Source organism: Dermochelys coriacea, chromosome 4 (genome assembly GCF_009764565.3).
Source record: "Dermochelys coriacea isolate rDerCor1 chromosome 4, rDerCor1.pri.v4, whole genome shotgun sequence".
NCBI lineage: Eukaryota > Metazoa > Chordata > Testudines > Dermochelyidae > Dermochelys > Dermochelys coriacea.
This window is the reverse complement of record NC_050071.1, coordinates 56,639,614-56,657,891: the sequence shown is the minus strand read 5'-3', so window position 1 is coordinate 56,657,891 and position 18,278 is coordinate 56,639,614. Positions and strand designations below refer to the sequence as shown.

Sequence of the window (18,278 nt, the reverse complement as noted above, 5' to 3'; positions counted from 1 at the left end):
ATTTGTTCACATTGCTGGCTAGCGCACAGTTGAAGGATGGAAGGGGCTGTGTGGTATAAGAAAGGGGTGGGAATAATGAAAAAACATGAACAAGACACACAATGTGTTTATATACGTACACAGCATTGAGACTAAGAGCCTCACCCGATGAGCAATTTGAAAAAAGCTTTAGATTATTTTAAAATAAAACCAATTTTAACTTTTCAAAAACTTCATTATTGTGTTGGTGGGGAGAAGAGAAAGAAGGAAAGAAAACAAAGTAACTGCAATCTGGAGGAAAGAAAGTTGCTAGGATTTGAAGTGACCTACTGGTTCTGTTGGCATACCAACTAAAGAGCTGTTCACTTGTGTGACTGACTTCTATAGCTGCCACAGTGTTAATCCCATGGGCTTTCTTCCATTTGATTCAATTCTTTCCCTGCCCCCATTGTTGAAGTATCCTGTTACATCCCCTATTCAAATTGATAATTCAAGAGTTTTGGGCCAATTTTGCCAGTCAGCAGCTGAACTTTTTACCCTGTTGACTCTTAGTGTAATTCAGTATTTAAACTGGGCCCTATTTTTTTCCCAAGTGGTCCACGTTATTTTCAACAAAATATTTGTATAGCAGAGGGAGGGGAGTTACAATTATCACCTGGCCAACGCTACGAAGTTCCAATGTGGGATAATTCTCAAAACCCTCATTTTCCACTCTGCGGTACCATAAGTAACCAAACCAATTACTGCTTCAAATTTATCTTGTAGCAATACATACATCACACACTTTTCCATTTTTTATTTAATTCTGTACAGTGTAACAAAGCACTTTTTCACAACAAGTGTTCAGGAAAGTTTACAATTGTATTTTGGTAGTTTGGAATTAAAAAAACCCCTTCTCTCCATAGTCACTGCAGTAAATCCAGCTTTACAGCAAATAACAGAAATATTTAAACAGTTGTATTGTTCAACCAAGAATTACTAACTACAAATCAAACAGTTCTCATCATTTAGGAAAAAATGCAGCAGTACAAAACCTCTCTCTTTAGGCATCTTCACATCCTCCTCTTCTGTGTGCTTATATACAGAACTGTGAAAAGGAAGAAGTGAAACGTTATAGAATTCCGTACATAAGGTGCCTTGTTTACCCTATCAATTAAATCAGGAAATGTAAAAAAGTTGAAGTTCCAACAGCAATATTTCCTGAGTCAAACTACATATACATAGTTTCTATTCCAGTTTTCCTTGTTGAACACTTAGTTTAATTTATTACTTTGTCAAATTGTGCCCCATAATAGATAGAAGATGTACAGATAGATTCTATAATGTGACTGTTTCTAAAACCAATTTAATTGGAACTGCCTTCTGTGATGTTGAGGAGAGTCCTACCGGATTTTCAGGATGCGTAGATTAAGAAATCAGTCTTGATCTGACAACAAAAGGTGCAGGATCCTCACTCATTTAAAACTTTTCCAAAGGTCACAGAAACCTATGAAGTAGTCTGTACATTCCACTTACTGGGCCAGTACCAGGTAGTCTTGTGATGAAAGGTTTCTTGCAAGATTTTAGGAAAAGGTTTCCTTTGGGGCATAGGGAAAGGAGGAAGCCATGATACTTGCATCTTGGGTGCCCAGAGTGTGAAATATTTCAGAATTAACTATGCTCTCAAACTGAGGTGTCTCACTTCTCATCTCAACCTGTTTTCTAGAGTCTATCACAGCCCAGCCTATAATGAGATGTGGGGTAAGACTTCTCACTACCTCGCCATCATCCAGGTTTTTCCGAGCCTTTCAAACATGCTCTTATTTCCAAGACTTTAAAAAAAAAAAAAAAGGAGGGGGGGCGGGAGGAAGAAGAGGTGAGATGGGGGCAAAAAACCCTTGACCATAATTGCTTCAACCTCACCTATCCAAATTCTGTAAGAGATGCCTGGCCAACCCTCAAGGTGACTTCTCTATTCTCAGCCTCCTATTAAGACAAAGACCGTCTAATTTCTCTTTCTCATGGGCTCTGTGCTCTTCTTGTTTTCCTCTTTCTGTCCTCGCCTGTGGATGTCCGCAGAGTTCAGTTCCTGGCCCTCTCCTTTTTTCCTCTTTACATTTTGCTCCTGGGTGACTTCATCTATTCCTGTGCCTTCACTTCTCTTCTCTACACTGATTCCTCTGCACATGTGATCTCTGCCCCTCTGTTCATTCTTGAATCTTTGCCCACAACCACCTCCCAACCTCTCTTCCTGGCATTTCCTGCTACCAGGGTGAAAAATATGCCTATATTAAAATACCTCCATCTCAAGGGGTTGGGTTACACTACCATTATCCCTCAGTACAGTTAAAGATAGGCCATTCTGTAGTGGGGATAGGACCGTAACTGTCTTTGAACTACACTAAAACTTATCTATCTAGTTCCTTACACTCCACCTATTTCCATGGTAGCTGAGCCTTGCAAAGTCTCATTATAATGTGTCATGGGTCAGTGTTAATTATTGCAATCTTCTTAAATGAGAGTGAAGTCTTCACCTGTAAGCACAGTCTTAAATTATTAATAAACTGCATCAGACAGTTAAGTTGGTCAACATTCAGTTTTGGACAATCAAACTGAGTGTATATGACAGTGCAATCAATATCCACAGAACCCTATAAATGTACACACTGCTTTACAGAGCAAGACATCATAAGCTCTGTGAAACAAGGGACACCTAGATAGAGAAGACAGGTCTGGTGAATGTTATTGATTGGCTGACTAAGAAAAGAAAGGGTCCTGTGATGGGTGGGTTAGAAGGAGGGACAGAAAAGAGAGGGTGCTTGGTGAAAGATAGGGAGAGGGGAAGGAGTCACAGGGATGAATAAGGAAGAGCATAGGATCAAAATAGCAGAGCAGGAGGAAATGAGAACACAGATGGTAGGTAAAAGAAAGATTATGTAAGGCTTCTTGCAAGAGTAAAAAGTTTGAAATGGATGTGGCTGGAGACAGGCAGTCATCTAATTTTTTTTTCATACATGCCTCAAATTAAAAATTCCATGCCAAAAACCAATCTCCCAATCAAGAGTATTGCAAGGAGGGAGAGTTACCATTATTTCCTCGGATAAATGCATCCCCATATTTGTTCTTTAATTGACCATTTACATATTCTTCTGTCTGCTCCAGAGCTATGTTCATATACCCATCCAGGCAAGCCAGGACACCTGAAGACATTAACAAGTTTTAAAAAATTTAAAAAACAAAACAAAAAATTAGATTTAAAAAATCAGGGTAAACATAAATCTGAGAGTCTTTTATTCTTCAAATACAACTCAAACCTCTCTTTCTAGATAAACTGCTCTGATTAACTGAAATACAGTCTCCTCTAAGCCAATTAGAAAGCAGGTCAACAATGGTACAATGAAAAACTGTCACCATATCCTCATCATCCACCAGGTAGTGATTAAATCTTCATCAATTGCTCCGTAAATGAAAAAATATTGCTTGTGATAAAACAGAACTCTGTCACAAGATCAACTGCTTCTGCTCTGAAAGTTGAAAATGGTGCAATTCATTTATGTATTAGCAAGAGATGAGTGGTCCTTAATATTCTACAGAAGAGCCCCATGTATTAGAAAGGAACTGGGCACACTGAATTTAGCTAGAAAAATGAATGGAAAGTCTATATAAAAGAGGTTGAGTTTTTTATCTAAATGACATGTCAGAGACATCAGAGTCATGGTGTCATGGAGTCAAGGCCAGAAGGGACAATGAGATCGTCTAGTCTGACCTTCTGTATATCACAGACCACCAACATTCCCCATCACTGCCACTAAACTGAAATTAGATGAAAGTATTATAGACCACAGGAGATTAGACTATTATGTGCCACAGGCAGAGAACAGAAGGGACTGAGGTACACCAGAGCCCAAGGTCCCACACAATGGCAGGAAAATGATTAAGTGAGATATATCCAGATAACTGTGGCAAATGATCCACACCCACATGCTGCAGAGAAAAGCAAAAAACCTCCAAAGTCACTGCCAATCTGACCTGGGGGAAAATTCCTTCACAACCCCTCAAATAGAGACCAGTTAAACCCTAAGCAGGTGAGCAAAAACCAGCCAGCCAAGGACCAGAGAGCGAGCATGCTCAGTGCCTCTCAGAGCCCTGGTCCCCCTTGTCCAATGTCCCATTTCCAGCCATGCCCATCCCACATGCTTCAGAGAAAGGAGATTTAAAAACACCAACAACGAACAGAAGATACGTGGTTTGTGCGGGTATGAATCCCTTCCTGACTCCTGCAGTGACTGGCTGAAATCCTGAAGCATGAGCTTTTAGGAACATAAAACAAGCTGGAAATAAGCCTCAGGACTCTTGGGTCCTACCCCCTACCATCACAAGCAACCCTGTCATACAATCACACTCATAAATTTGTCCAGTTCTTTCTTAAAACTCATTAAGTTGTTTGGCCCCACAACTCCTATGGGAGGGTGATCCAGAACCTCACTTCTGTGCTGGTTACAAACCTTCTTCTAATTTCCAGCCTGTATTTGTTCACAGCCAGTTTATAGCCATTTGTTCTTGTGCCAACATTCACAGATTCTAAGGCCAGAAGGCACCATTTGTGACCATCTAGTCTGACCTCTGGTATAGCACAAGCCACAGAACTTTCCCAAAATAATTCCTGGGAGCAGATCTTTTAGAACATCCAATCTTCATTTAAAAATTGTCAGTGATGGAGACTCCACCATAACCCTTAGTAAATTGCTCCAAAGGTTAATTGCTCTCCCCACTGAAAATTTACACCTTATTTCCAGTCGGGGTGGCAAGTTGTATGGGCCCATGGTGCCCGGCCTCCAGGAATATTCAAGGCTGAGGACCGTGCTCCACCAATGTTTGGAGCTGGGTCTCTCCCCTCCCCCGCGTCCCAGAGCATCCCCCCCCCCCCAAGCCCCAGGAGTGTCATGCCTGAATGAAAGCTGCACGGCTCCCCCTTGCCTGCCTGCACTGGTGGCTGCTCCTGCTGCCTCAGGCTGCAGCACAAGAGCAGAGCTGGCGGCAGGCTGAGTCAGCTGGCTGTTGCTGAATCTCAGGAGGGGGAGAGAGAGGAGGCATAAACATGCTTGACAGCCCTCCCCCTGCACCCACCAGGAGGAGACACTGAGGGGGCTTCCTTCCGGCAGGAGATATCTGGAGTGGACTTCACTCACCGGAGCAGCTGCTGGGGCTTCGATGAGTGTTTATCCGCACCCCCCTGCCACCATTCCTGCCCAACGCTGGGCAAGGAGCAGCCCCACCCCCCACCCCCAGTGAGGCTATGGTGAGGGGCAGCAAGGGAGGAAGGAACCACATGTGATGGCAGTCCCCTCCCCATAAATGCTGCACCCCACCACCCCCTCCCAGAGCCTGCACTCCCCACCCCTTTCCCACATGCCCCCTCCAGCCCCCAAACTCCCTCCCAGAACCTGCACCCCCTTCCGAAGCATCCCCTCCCACCCCCCAAACTCCCTCCCAGAGCCTGCACCCCTCACCCCCTCTTGCATCCCCTGCCCCAGCCCAACTCCCTCCCAGAGCTTGAACCCCCACCCCTTCCCACACACCCTCTCCTACCCCCAAACTCCCTCCAAGAGCCTTCACCCTCACCCACTCCTGCACCCCCACCCCTGCTCCAGCCCAGAGCCTGCACCCAGCACCCAAACTCCATCTGAGAGCCTGCACCCGGACTCCATCCCAGAGCCCAACCTCTCAACCGTCCTATGCCAATCCCCTGCCCCAGCCCAGGGCCTGTACCTCAGACCTCCTCCCCCGACCCAAACTCCCTCGCAGAGCATAAGAAAGGTGGGGGGGCAGAGCCCTCTGGGCAACACCAAAATTTCTACAAACCTAACTCCCGTTTCCAGTCTGAATTTGTCCAATTTCAACTTCCAGCCATTGAATCATGTTATACCTTTCTCTGCTAGACAGAAAAGCCCATTCTTAAATATTTGCTCCCTATGTAGGTTCTTATAGACTGTAACCAAGTCATCCCTTAACCTTCTCTTTGCCATGATAAATAGATTGAGCTCTTTGAGTTTATCATATAAGACATGTTTTCTAATCCTTTAATCATTCTCCTGGCTGCTCTTCCCCTCCAATTTATCACCATCCTTCCTGAATTGTGGGCATCAGAACTACACGGCAATGCTAAATACAGATGTAAAATCATCTCTTTTATCTAACTCAAGATTCCCATGCTTGTGTGTCCCAGGATCACATTAGCTCTTTTGTCCTCAGTGGGAGTTCATGTTCAGCTGATTATCCACTAGAACCCCCAAATCTTTTTCAGAGTCAATGCTTCATATGATTGAGTTCTCCATCTGTAAGTATGGCCTACATTCTTTGTTACCAGATGTAGGCATTTATATTTATCTGTATTAAAACACATTGTCTGCTGGTGCATAGTTTACCAAGTAATCTAGATCATTCTGACTCAGTGACCTGTCCTTGTCATGATTTACTGTTCCCCCAATTCTTGTCATCTGCAAACTTTATCAGTGATAATTTTATGTTTTTTTCCAAGTCACTGATCAAGATGTTAAACAGCGTAGGGCCAAGAACTGATCCCTGCACGATCCCACATGAAAAACACCTACATGATGATGATACCCCATCTACAGTTACATTCTGAGACCCATCATTGAGCTAGTTTTTAATCCATTTAATGTGTGCCATGTTAATTTCATATCATTCTAATATATTTAAAACAAAATGTCATGTGGTACCAAGTTTGATGCCTAACAGAAGTCTAAGTATATTATGTCAACACTATTACCTTTATCAACCAAACTTGTAATCTCGTCAAAAAAATATCAACTTAGTTTGACGGGATCAATTTTCCATAAACTCATGTTAATTTGCATTAATTACACTCTTTCTGTTAGGTTTTTTTAAATTAACCGAGCCCTGTATCAGCCTCTCCGTTATCTTGGCTGAGACTGATGTCAGGCTGACAGGTCTATAATTACAGGGTCATTCCAATCACCTTTTTAAAAACGGCAAAACATTAGCTTTCTTCCAGTTTCCTGGAACTTCCCCAGTGATCCAAGTCTTACTGAAAAGCAACATTAACGGTCCAGAGAGCACCTCAGACAGCTCTCTTAGTCCTTTAGTTTAAATAAATAACTTCAATATCCATGAAGTGATCACCTTAATATAGGATAGCATAATGCCCCATAATATGCCACATTTTATAACAATTTTGATCTACAATATCTTTAAAGAAAAAACTTTGATTGGCAGCTGTTATCTTCATGCTATAAATTACACATTTCAATAAACTTCTTAATACAACTCAGCTAAAATTGTAGTAACTGACATATTTACTTTTAAAAAATACTATACATTTTTATTTCAATATAATTAAGTTTGCAATATTTTAAAATGAACACATTTTTAAACATGCCACAGGCATCTATTTTCCAAAGTAGTTATGCAGTTTAGTTTCATAGAATATCAGGGTTGGAAGGGACCTCAGGAGGTCATCTAGTCCAACCCGCTGCTCAAAGCAGGACGAATCCCCAATTGTTGCCCCAGACCCCTAAATGGCCCCCACAAGTATTGAACTCATAACCCTGGGTTTAGCAGGCCAATGCTCAAACCACTAAGCTATCCCTCCTCCCTGATGATGAAGAAAAATTCCCTGCCCTTTAGTACTTTATTTTCTTGAATTTAAACAAATGAATACAAAGCCAATGTTGCTTTTAAAAAAATAACTTCCTTTCCCACTTTTCTCTTAGTCCTCTTCGGCACTGCACTCTATATACGGAATGCACTTTCTGAGCTGGTCCACTAAGCCCCTTAAATCCCTCCTCAAGACCTGCTTCTTTTGTGACACCCATGAATCCTTGTTTCTTCAAAAGAGCTTCACCAGCATGGAACTCAAGGCAGGATTAGGATTTTAGCCATCTATTTACGTATTCCGTTTACTTAATAAACAAATTGTTCATTTATGTAGAGGGAAAGGGTTTAATGTTGGGAGGAACAGGTGCTAGGGACACTAGAACTGAAGCTTGAGGATAATTTGAAGAACAAAACTATTTTAAAATATTTTTTTTTGTTAAACACACTAAACTTGCAACTAGTAAGATGTGTGCCTTGTCACACTGGCCTTTTTGTATGTTGTATCCCTTCCCCTACTACTCATCATTTTTGTCGTCTTAGACTGTATTCTTTAGGGTTGGGACTATGCTTTCCTCTGGGATCAGAAAGCATCTGGTACTTTTTGGGTTCTAAATAATTATTATAATTTAATTGTGTAACTGTCTGGATTAAAGAACAGCAATGTGGAAAAACAATCCAGTTTGATTCTTCTCTAGCATACATCCTCACATCTCAGCAGTGTTACTGTAAGATCTTCCATTAAATAACTGGGAATTTGAACTCTCCTGCCAACTTTTATGGTCTTAGGATCACATTTTCCTGCAAGTGTTTTTCTTTCTTCTCTTTCCACACAAATAGGAGAAATTGACTGACTACACAAAGTGCTGTTAATTGCATGAAATAAACAAAATGAACGATTTTCCCCCTCTTATCTCTGTTTTAGTAATCTCAGGAATTCCTTTTAACAATAGCAGGTAAAAAATAATTTCACACAAGTGAGACTAAAGTTGACTACATACCCTTTAAAAATATCACTCAGTATGCCTTAAATGGCAGTGTTTTCACAGCCTTTTTTGTTCCTAGTGTGCGTTCAGGCTTATTTCATTCTCTCTTCTTCCTCTTGTATTTTTCCACTCTACTAACAGGACTGGCATAAAATGTTATCATTACCCAACCTCCTATTTACATTTTAAATGTATATATACACACACACAGAGGCAAGCAAGTCACACATTGTAATTTACCAAATATGGTTTGTGCTTTTTCATGGCCTCTTTCCTTAAATGTGGCATTCACTTGGCACAGAATCGAGACATTTTGACATTTTTTATATACAGTCATATCTGCATTAGGTGATATCAAAAAAGTACAATTAGCAACACGGCCTAGAAACAGAAGTAGATAAATTTGTTGACAGATTTGTAACAAGAGTTTGGAATCCTTTTTGAACAAAAAGTTAAGAAATTTCACAAATGTAGCTTACATTATAGTTTCACTTACTATAATAAATCCCTAAGTAAATTTTCCTCACCACAACACATGCGCTATTCTCTCAAACAGTGTAAAGTGAAGTCAGCTGAGTTATACCTATGTAAAACCTGGTGTGATCAGTATCTGGCCCATAACATTTAAATATTTGAAGCACTCAGTAAAATAATTTTGGGCCAGATACTGATCACACCAGTTTTTACATAGGTATAACTCAGCTGACTTCACTTTACAGCCAGTCCCCTCTTCCTCACTAAAAGCAAGCAGGGAGATATAGACCTCTGATGACACTGCTTAATAAAAAAAAAAAAAAAAAAAAAAAAAAAAAAAAAAGAGAGAAAACAGGGAGCCAACAGACCTATTCTGGTCGAAGTCACGCTGATACACTAGACCTGTAAGAGAAGATTCTCCTTGATAATCCTATGAGAGGATAGGTCCATGACTAACTTGGATTTTCAAACGTATTTAAGGGATGTTAGAACAAGAATCCTACTTAGAGCCATTAGAACTTTTGCTCCTACATTACTTAGGTTCTTTTTAAAAAATCCCACTCTGAAGCCTCAATCCAACAGTTAAACATATGCATAACTCAAGGGGATTTGAAATTTCTATGCTGGGAGCCTACATGCTTCTTTCAAGACCAATGACCTAGACAAATTGTTTTAATTAAAAAAAAAAAAAAAAAACCTCTTTTTTCCCCATCAGCAATTTCTCCAGACTTATTTATTTAACATTATGCCACCCTTTCCCAAATCTAAAATTGGCTATTCTAACACTTCAGATCACTGCACTACTAACTGGGATCCCCAGTTCAAGATTCCCAACCAAAATTCTCTCTAGAGCTTACGTAAATCACTAAAATGAACATGTCACCCTGGGGCACGGATTCAGGATTGCACCAGTCACAACCCGAACTTGAAAATCCAGCTCAAGCTATTATTACTATAGCAATAATTCCTGATATATGCAAGCCACCATATGAACACGGCCTCAGAAAGCAAATACAGGTACCAAGAAATTAGCATTCCTGCAAAGTTTTCTTGCTTTTATTAGTTATGGGACAGTCATTGTTTTAAAGTTAAGCATTGGGGGAGGAAGGGACAAATACAAACAGTGAGAATGTAGACATTATTCATTATGGGAGAGAGTGGGGAGAACTTACCTCGATAATCAACTCCAGAATTTAACTTTACAACAACAGGCCTTCCTATAATTTGTTTTAAGAAGTCACTAGGGGTTTGCTTCCGGAGACTCATTGTGATAGTCCTGGTGGGCTGGGAGGGAAAAAAATGCTTAGATAAATAACTCAAATACAGATCTTAAAACATATATTCAACTAAGACAGGCAGTCTTGTGGCTCTCAAAGTGTTCAGCAGGGAAAAAATATCAAAATGGATAAAAGTGAAATCTTCAGAAAAAGAGGACAGACTTAAAACTGCAGTTCCACAGCCATAGCATGGCTTAACATTCCATTTAACTTTCTTGCAGTTTCTGAAATTCTTAATAGGAATCCTCATATGTTTTTCTGTTAAACATCTGTTCACCATGCTGTGCCTCTTGCAAATTTCCAATGTAGCCAGCAAAGGCTTTTCTTTTCCATAACACCTTTCGTTACAGCAGCTTTACTTGAATTATGGAATCAAGAATAGTTAATGAGTGTTTCATATCTAAAAAAAAAAATATACTTATATGCAGACTGCTATCTCAAAATGGAAAGAGCAAGGAGATTGTGTTAAAAGTAAAATTCTGGCCGATTCTGATCTTGGTTACACTAATGAAAGTCAAGAATAATTCGGCTGAAGTCACTCTCTAAAACTTGATGAAGTTACACTGGTGTGAGAGTTCAGAATAGAGCCACTGTATATCATGTACACAACATATAGAAATAATCAGTACATGAGTATGTATTGTGCATGCTTTAGATTCAGTTAAAAACATACTAAGAACTGATCTGTATTATCAACTCATCTACAAAGTTTCACTTTTAGAAACAAAGCTAACAGCAGCAAATAAAACTACTAAAACAAAACTCTAAACATATTTAACAAAACTAAAAACAGAAGAAATATTTTAAAGATGTTTTTATATAAAAGACCAAAGAAGTATCTGAACATGACTATTCTCTTTACTGACTTCTACTTTTAAAATAAAAATAAATAAAAAGCAAAAGTAGTTTCTAAAACTTATGTCTAGCATCACACACAACCTACACGAATCACCTAGCTTCCCCCACAAAGGCTCAGGTTTAGTGTACTATTTTTTCCAATATAAAGACTCCCACAGAATGGGGAGCGAGAAGGAAGAGGGAATGCAAAAGTTAGCATGTCAGAGTCCTGGATGTGCAGAAGCTTTTCTTAATGGATTTAATATTACTGCAATGGGCACAATAGTAAAATCAGTATGGTGTGTCTACAAATGCATTGTATATATCTTTTATTAGAAGAAAGACCTAAAATTGTGGCCTACCAACCTGTATTTTACTTGCTGACACTGCTCACTGCTAATTTTCAGTATGATGTAAATTCAACAATCAAGTTTTAGAACTCATTAAAAATATTACGCAAGTTTACACTGGAAAAGTCTACTCAGGAACACTCCCACATTATTATTTGTATTATACTAGCATCTAGAGATCCCAACCGAATTTGGGGTCCATTATGCTATGCACGATACAAACTATACTGCAGGGAAAGACCCCGAAAACTTACAATCTAAATATACAAGACAGCCAATTTGTATTAACACCATAAGCAATCTAATCACTTTTAGAGAACGTAACAAGAAAAGGAGTACTTTTGGCACCTTGGAGACTAAAAAATTTATTTGACCATAAGCTTTCGTGAGCTACAGCTCACTCATCATCTTGCTATGCTATTTTCAATTACCCACATTAACCATTGGACAGCCTTACTCAGAAAACTTTTACACTTTCACATGTTTTAAACGCTGTAGTCAATTAAAAGTATGAATTGTCCTGGGTCATTGTACTTCTTCAGTAGTCAGAATACATATTATCCAGTCTATTCTTATATCTGGGCTAGGTTTTTGTATGTGAATTCTAACATCCCTTTTCTACTTCTCACCTTCTAAATGAGTTAAGACATGACCAGCAACTCCGTAGAACTGTTTCTCAGCTTCCAGGGCAGAAGGGTAGGACTAGTAAACCCTAGAACCTTGACTGAAACCAATGGTGTAAAATGACTTTATTGATCAAAGATGAAGGCTGAACACCTTAATTTTAATTCCTTTAAGAAAACACTTCTCTATTAGATGTGGGGGGGAGGTGTCAAACTTTTGTACCATGTGGACTCCATAGTGTTTCATGAACCACTTTCCTTTCTGTAGTGATTACACACCATCATCTGTGTGTCAACTATAGCAAAAGATACAGAAAAAAATTTTGAGTGTATTTAATGTATTTTAACAGTCTAAGGGCTGGTCTGCACTTGAAAGTTAGGTTGACTTAACTACACCATTCAGTTGTGTGTGGCTCAGGGACAAAAAATCTTTAAATGTGTAGATTGGTCAACATCATCAAACACACTCTGTGATATACAAATAAATACAAATAAGATAAAGATCAAACAAAGCTTCCTTACTTTATATAAAGCTGTATAATAGCATCACAAGAGAAGCAGCAGAGACCCAATTGATTAAAAGATTTTAAAAGTTCTTGAGGATATTGTCTAGATAACAATTTTGCATTACATGAATAGGCACATATATTGGGTTATTTTCCATCTCTCATTTAGGATACTTCAGATCAGAAATGGTCATGCAGATTTTAACGGGATTTTTACACTGTCACTCATCTAGTAACGGTTATATTGAATTTAGGTGCACCACATAGAAAACCACCAGCAAATGGAACCACCATATGAAAAAACGAAGACTATATGCAAAAGTACGAGCCAAAGGCTGACATTGCAATAGCTCAGAAATAGAGGATAGAACCCCAAGCGAGAAGAACAGCCCCTGGTGGGCGCGGGTTGGTGATGGACTTGGGCAGGCTCTACTACCCACTATCCACCCTGCCTTGTGGGCTGCTCCACCCCACTTCGCTAGATCCTTTCTGGGCTTCACAATGGAGGGGAGCAAAAGGGCCTGTGCAAAGCCAAACGTTATGATGGGATGCAGCTACCGTCCAACCCTCCCTGTAAGTTCCTCTCGCTGTTAGTGCGCCCGGCCTGACCCTACACCCTTCGCTCGGGACACGCAGCTCCCTCGAACCCAACAGGGCTGCAAGCGGCGGTAGCAGGCCCGGGGCGTTGAATTCAGCGGTGGAACCGCTGCCCAATCAGCCCCACTCCGCTCCCGGGGCCGGGGCCGGGGCCGGGGCCGGGGCCGGGGCCGCAGCCGCCGCGCCCCCCCCCCCAGCTGGGATTTTACTCCAAGCCCCAGCGGCTGCTCGGGCCGTTTTTGGGCAGGGCCCGGCGTGGAGCCGCACGCGCCTTTCCCTGCGGCAGGCAGCGGGATCCTCCCTCCCCCCGGACCGCGCGGGGCCCCGGCGCACGCAGGGAGCGAGGGGCAGAGGAGCCGCGCCCCGGCTGCGCGCGGCGGCCCTGACCACGTGGAGCCCGTGCGGACGCAGCGGCCCGGGCGCGCGGCGGCCACCGAGCTCGCGCGCACCCACCTCACTCGCTCGCTCATCCGCGCCCTGTCCGCCGGCGGCCACTCAGTGCGACCAGTTCCCAAGCGAAGCGAGGGACTGGCAGCGCTCGCAACCAATCAACGCCCCCGCCCAGACTTCCGGCTCCGCTACGGTCAGGGGGCTGAGCCAAAACACCCAACAAACTGAGCGCGCGTTTAGCGCGGGGCGGGGCGGGGGAGCGTTTGGGGCGGGGGTTGTTGGCCAGTGCTTGGGTTCGAAGGGTCCTCTGCCCTTTAGCCGCCACTGCCAAGTCTCTGTCCCTCCAGCTCCCCGCCTGCCCTGCTGCCACTGCCAGCCTGGGGCTAGCTAAGTCCTGACCACGCCCTAGCCAGAGCCCAGAGCAGGTCAGCGCTCTGTCAGATTTGCTCAAACTAGGTCTGAGTCTTACAAGAGTGTAGTTAGTTTACATCTCCCCACTGTATTTTCCACCGAATGAGTCCGATGAAGTGAGCTGTAGCTCTCGAAAGCTTATGCTCAAATAAATTGGTTAGTCTCTAAGGTGCCACAAGTCCTCCTTTTCTTTTTGCAAATACAGACTGACACGGCTGCTGCTCTGAAACCTGTTTAGAATCTGCTGTCCCTAGCCTCTGTTCGCCAGACGCTGGGAATGGGTGACAGGATGGATCCCTTAATGATTCCCTGTTTTGTTCCTTCCCACTGGGGCACCGGGCACCCGCCACTGTCGGCAGACGGGATACTGGGCTATATGGACCCTTGGTCTGACCCAGTAGGGCCGTTCTTATGTCTCTATGAAATGCTTGTACGAAGGAGGCATGTGACTACCCTACGTGTCATCTCTGGCCCCTTTCCCTGTGTCTCCCACACCTGCTCCAAGCCACACCCGCCTTGCCCCCACTCTCCTCACAGCTCCTTCCCCTCTTACTTCTCCCATCGCCTCCCCGCTGTGGGCGTGGCGTGGGCCAGAGCAGGTAACTGCAGCTGCGGGGAGGAAGGGACGGGACTCAGCTTCCCTGTGCTATCTCTGGCAGAGCTGCTGCCAGCCCCGTCTCTGGTCCCTGCTCTGGGTACCTCCTAGTGGGGCTCAGCTAGGTTGACCAGGTGTCTGGTTTTTGACCTGGTCAAAAAGGGACCCTCGTGGCTCCGGTCAGCACAGCCAGCACAGCTGTTAAAAGCCCGATCAGCAATCCTGCAGCGCTAAGTTAGGCTAGTCCCTACCTGTCCTGGGGCACTACACTGCACCCCAGAAGCGGCCAGCAGGTCCGGCTCCTATGCGGGGGGACCACAGGGCTCCACATGCCCCTGCCCCGAGCACTGGCTCCACGCTCCCATTGACCAGGAACCACAGCCAATGGGAGCTGCGGGGCAGTGCCTGTGGGCTAGAGCAGCTCACAGAGCTGCCTGACATGCCTCTGCCTAGGAGCCAGACCTGCTGGCCACTTCCAGGGTACAGCACAGAGTCAGGAGAGGCAGGAAGCCTGTCTTACCGCCCCGCCACTGCCACTGCCACTGCATCGCTGACTGGGAGCTGCCGGAGGTAAGCCTCTGCCCCAGCCCTGAGCCCAAATCCAGAGCCCCTCCTGCACCACAAACCCTTCATCCCCAGCCCTATCCCAGAGCCTGCACCTCCAGATGGAGCCCTCACCCCCTGCACCCAAACCCCCTGCCCAAGCCCAGAACCCCCTCCCACACCTTGAACCCCTTTGCCCCACCTCCCCCAGCCTGGAACCCCTTCCTGCACCCCAAACCCCTCATTCCTGGCCCCACCCCAGAGCCTGCACCCCGTCCCGCACTTTAAACCCCTCTCCCAGCCCAGTGAAAGTGAGTGAGGGTGCGGCAGAGTGAGTCACCGAGGGAAGGGGAATGTAGTGAGAGGAAGGCCGGGCCTTGGGGAAGGGGGCGTGGCCTCATTAAAGGGGTGGGACTAGGTTCAGTTTGTGTGATTAGAAAGTTGGCAACCCTAAGCTCAGTGGGAGCACAAGGTGCCTTTTCCAGGCACATCTCAATCAGCGGCACTCAGCTCGACCCCTACCCTGACAGAAATCTGGAGAGGGGCACATGAACCTGTGTGTCCTCCCCTACGCGTCACCACTGTCTCCTGCTACATGATGACAGGGCCAAAGGATCAGTCCATCCTAACACAGGAGGTCTGTGAGAGCTGAAGGGTGTTATGTCATGCAGTTTGCTATTTATATGTGTGTTTCATATATGTTTTGTTGCAATTCTATTAATTTTAGAGCCATGTGAAAAGGGCCTTCCCTTCTCTTTTCAGAGGATATCATTTAAAGGGTTAATGGTACAAACTTTCAAATACACTGATTCCTTTGTCTTGTTTCTCCCACTAAGAAAGCTGTTAACTGGTCTAGACTGAGGTGCTGGAATGTGAAGGTGAAGAAGGGGTAAGTGGCAAGTCGTGGTGTGAATAACTTCCAGCCATGCTCTAACTTCTTGCACACGCTCACTTATAGCTGATATTAAAAACTTCTCTAACATGTTCTATTTGCCCAACACATTTGACAGTGCTTAATATGAACTTGACTAGTATATAAAAACTCCACTTGTGTTTATTTTCAGTATTTTGTAAGTGAATGTTATGCTTCAGAAAGATTTTTGATTGACAACAGTGGAAATTTAATTCTTCTATTCATAGAGCCGGTACAGCAGCATGCAAGCATCCTCATACTGAGTCTCCAAGTGTGCCACAAACTTGTTCTGGAGAGACCATCCCTAAATTTAATCTAGTTTAATCTCTATGACCATTCAGTTCTTGTCTTCTATGGCTTCTACTATCAATAAAGCATAATTTGGCACAATTTGTGATAATGTTTTTGTTGATGTTTTTAAATAACCAGAGCTACTGCTAGAAAATTTGGCTAGTGCTACAAAAGTCATTGGGGAAGGTCTTTTCAGCTGCCAGGGGGTGGGATGACTATCCCTGGATGGGGGTGGGAGGGATCTGCTGATTAGCATCTTCCCCTTACAAGCCTTCTTCTAACATATAGAACTCCACACTTTCTCCCCAGTTAACCATAACTCCCTCCCTTGACCTCTGTCCTCCTACTACTTGGAAAGATGAAGTGAGGACACAGCTGCCTCTGTACTGGATCTCTCTGAAGCAGCTGCCTCGGAATTTTTCTATAATATGGTGGGCAATGGAATCTAGTATATTCCAAATCAATCTGGGACAAAATTCATGTATGGAGTTCCACATTCCCTCTTGAGCTATATAGTATTTGAAAATTGACCTTGAAGATCCTCCCAACCAGATACCCGAAGTTGTGAAATTATGCAATAAACATGCTGGGAAATAACCTATATAGTTCTCTCTTTTTGTTCTTTTAACATAATTGTCGTTTTTGCTTTTCCCATTAATAGAGAGAGAATTCTGCACAAATTTGAAGGGTTGGGGAGGAGAAAGAAATTATCAAAATTCTAGTCTGTATATTGTCCTAATATATTGAAAGCTTCTCTGCCTCATAGCAAGAAACTTCTGCTTCTTAAATCTGAGTATTTTTGTATTGAGTTAGTCTATTTCTATTTTATATCATGTGAAACTTCATCTTGTTATAGACCAAAAAGAAAAGGAGTACTTGTGGCACCTTAGAGACTAACAAATTTATTAGAGCATAAGCTATCGTGAGCTACAGCTCACTTCATCGGATGTATCCGATGAAGTGAGCTGTAGCTCACGAAAGCTTATGCTCTAATAAATTTGTTAGTCTCTAAGGTGCCACAAGTACTCCTTTTCTTTTTGCGAATACAGACTAACACGGCTGCTACTCTGAAACTTGTTATAGACCATAAGTCATATCTATTTTAGAATTATGACAATGCAAAAGTATTATTGATTTCTCATAAAACCACTGAGAAATCTGTCTGAATGTTCAAAGGCAGATTCACCTTTGGAGTCTACTTTGGAATTTTTTGTGTGTCTTATTCACATTTATAGAAGAAAATAACATGTAAATAGAGTTCTTATAGAGGGATAGCCGTGTGAGTCTGTATCCACAAAAACAATGAGGAGCTTATGCCCAAATAAATCAGTGAGTCTTTAAGGTGCCACTGGACTCCTCATTCTTATAGAAAAATGTTGATGCAGAACATAATTTTATTACAATATTATTCCATTAATGCCAAATATTCTTGTCTCTAGCTTAAGTACTCATAAGGACTCTATTACTGAAGTATTGTGTACCTCACAAATATATTTATCCTGACTATACCCCATGAGGTAGGGAAATACTATTATCTTCATTTTACAGATGGAGAACTGAGACACAGAGGAATTACGGGTGGTATTCATAGGGAGGACTCCTGGGAGCAGGGAGACCCAAGTTCAGATCCCTTCTCCACATCAGGCAGAGGGAGTGAACTTGGGTGTCCTACATCCTGGCACTACCTCTTCATTCTCTGGCTGTTTTGTGTGGGTTTAGGTGTACTCTGAGCATGCCTACTGGATGAGACCCAAAAGGCAAGTCTAGTCTGTGAATTGTGCTGTAATTGTGATGGGGCTTACTCATAAGTTAGGTGCCAAAATGCTAGTGTCAGAACTAAGGTGGCTGTGTGCATGACCAGATGCTGAAATGTAGGCGCTTTGGGGACTTTC

General features: G+C 43.0%; 1 protein-coding gene and 1 long non-coding RNA gene across 6 annotated transcripts; one reads left to right on the top strand and one right to left on the bottom strand.

Annotated features, from left to right (window-relative positions):
* Nucleotides 1-761: 761 nt before the first annotated feature.
* LSM6 (LSM6 homolog, U6 small nuclear RNA and mRNA degradation associated) lies at nucleotides 762-13,847 on the bottom strand. 5 transcript variants are annotated; one of them, XM_043513065.1, is made up of 4 exons: nucleotides 13,703-13,847; nucleotides 10,226-10,339; nucleotides 3,045-3,158; nucleotides 762-1,066 (listed from the first exon to the last, which is right to left on the bottom strand). In XM_043513065.1, the coding sequence occupies exons 2-4, from the start codon at nucleotides 10,317-10,319 to the stop codon at nucleotides 1,032-1,034; spliced, it is 243 nt and encodes an 80-aa protein (XP_043369000.1). In that variant the 5' UTR covers nucleotides 10,320-10,339; nucleotides 13,703-13,847; the 3' UTR covers nucleotides 762-1,031. The 5 variants fall into 5 exon arrangements, with proteins under 5 accessions (XP_043369000.1, XP_043369001.1, XP_038256493.1 ...); XM_043513066.1 differs by having other exon boundaries at nucleotides 10,226-10,337; nucleotides 13,714-13,826; XM_038400565.2 differs by having other exon boundaries at nucleotides 10,226-10,337; nucleotides 13,697-13,812.
* LOC119855120 lies at nucleotides 13,112-16,574 on the top strand. The gene is made up of 3 exons (XR_005292756.2): nucleotides 13,112-13,219; nucleotides 16,019-16,071; nucleotides 16,323-16,574. It is a non-coding gene; the product is annotated as an uncharacterized LOC119855120 (long non-coding RNA).
* The last annotated feature ends 1,704 nt before the right edge of the window (nucleotides 16,575-18,278 follow it).

Excerpts from the sequence above, each read along its gene's own strand:
- LSM6 (XM_043513064.1), bottom strand. Across the intron at positions 3,159-10,225 it reads TTCTGGAGTTGATTATCGAG|GTGTCCTGGCTTGCCTGGAT; the intron begins GTAAGTTCTCCC and ends TAATGTCTTCAG. Across the intron at positions 1,067-3,044 it reads ATTTATCCGAGGAAATAATG|TTCTGTATATAAGCACACAG; the intron begins GTAACTCTCCCT and ends TCCTTTTCACAG.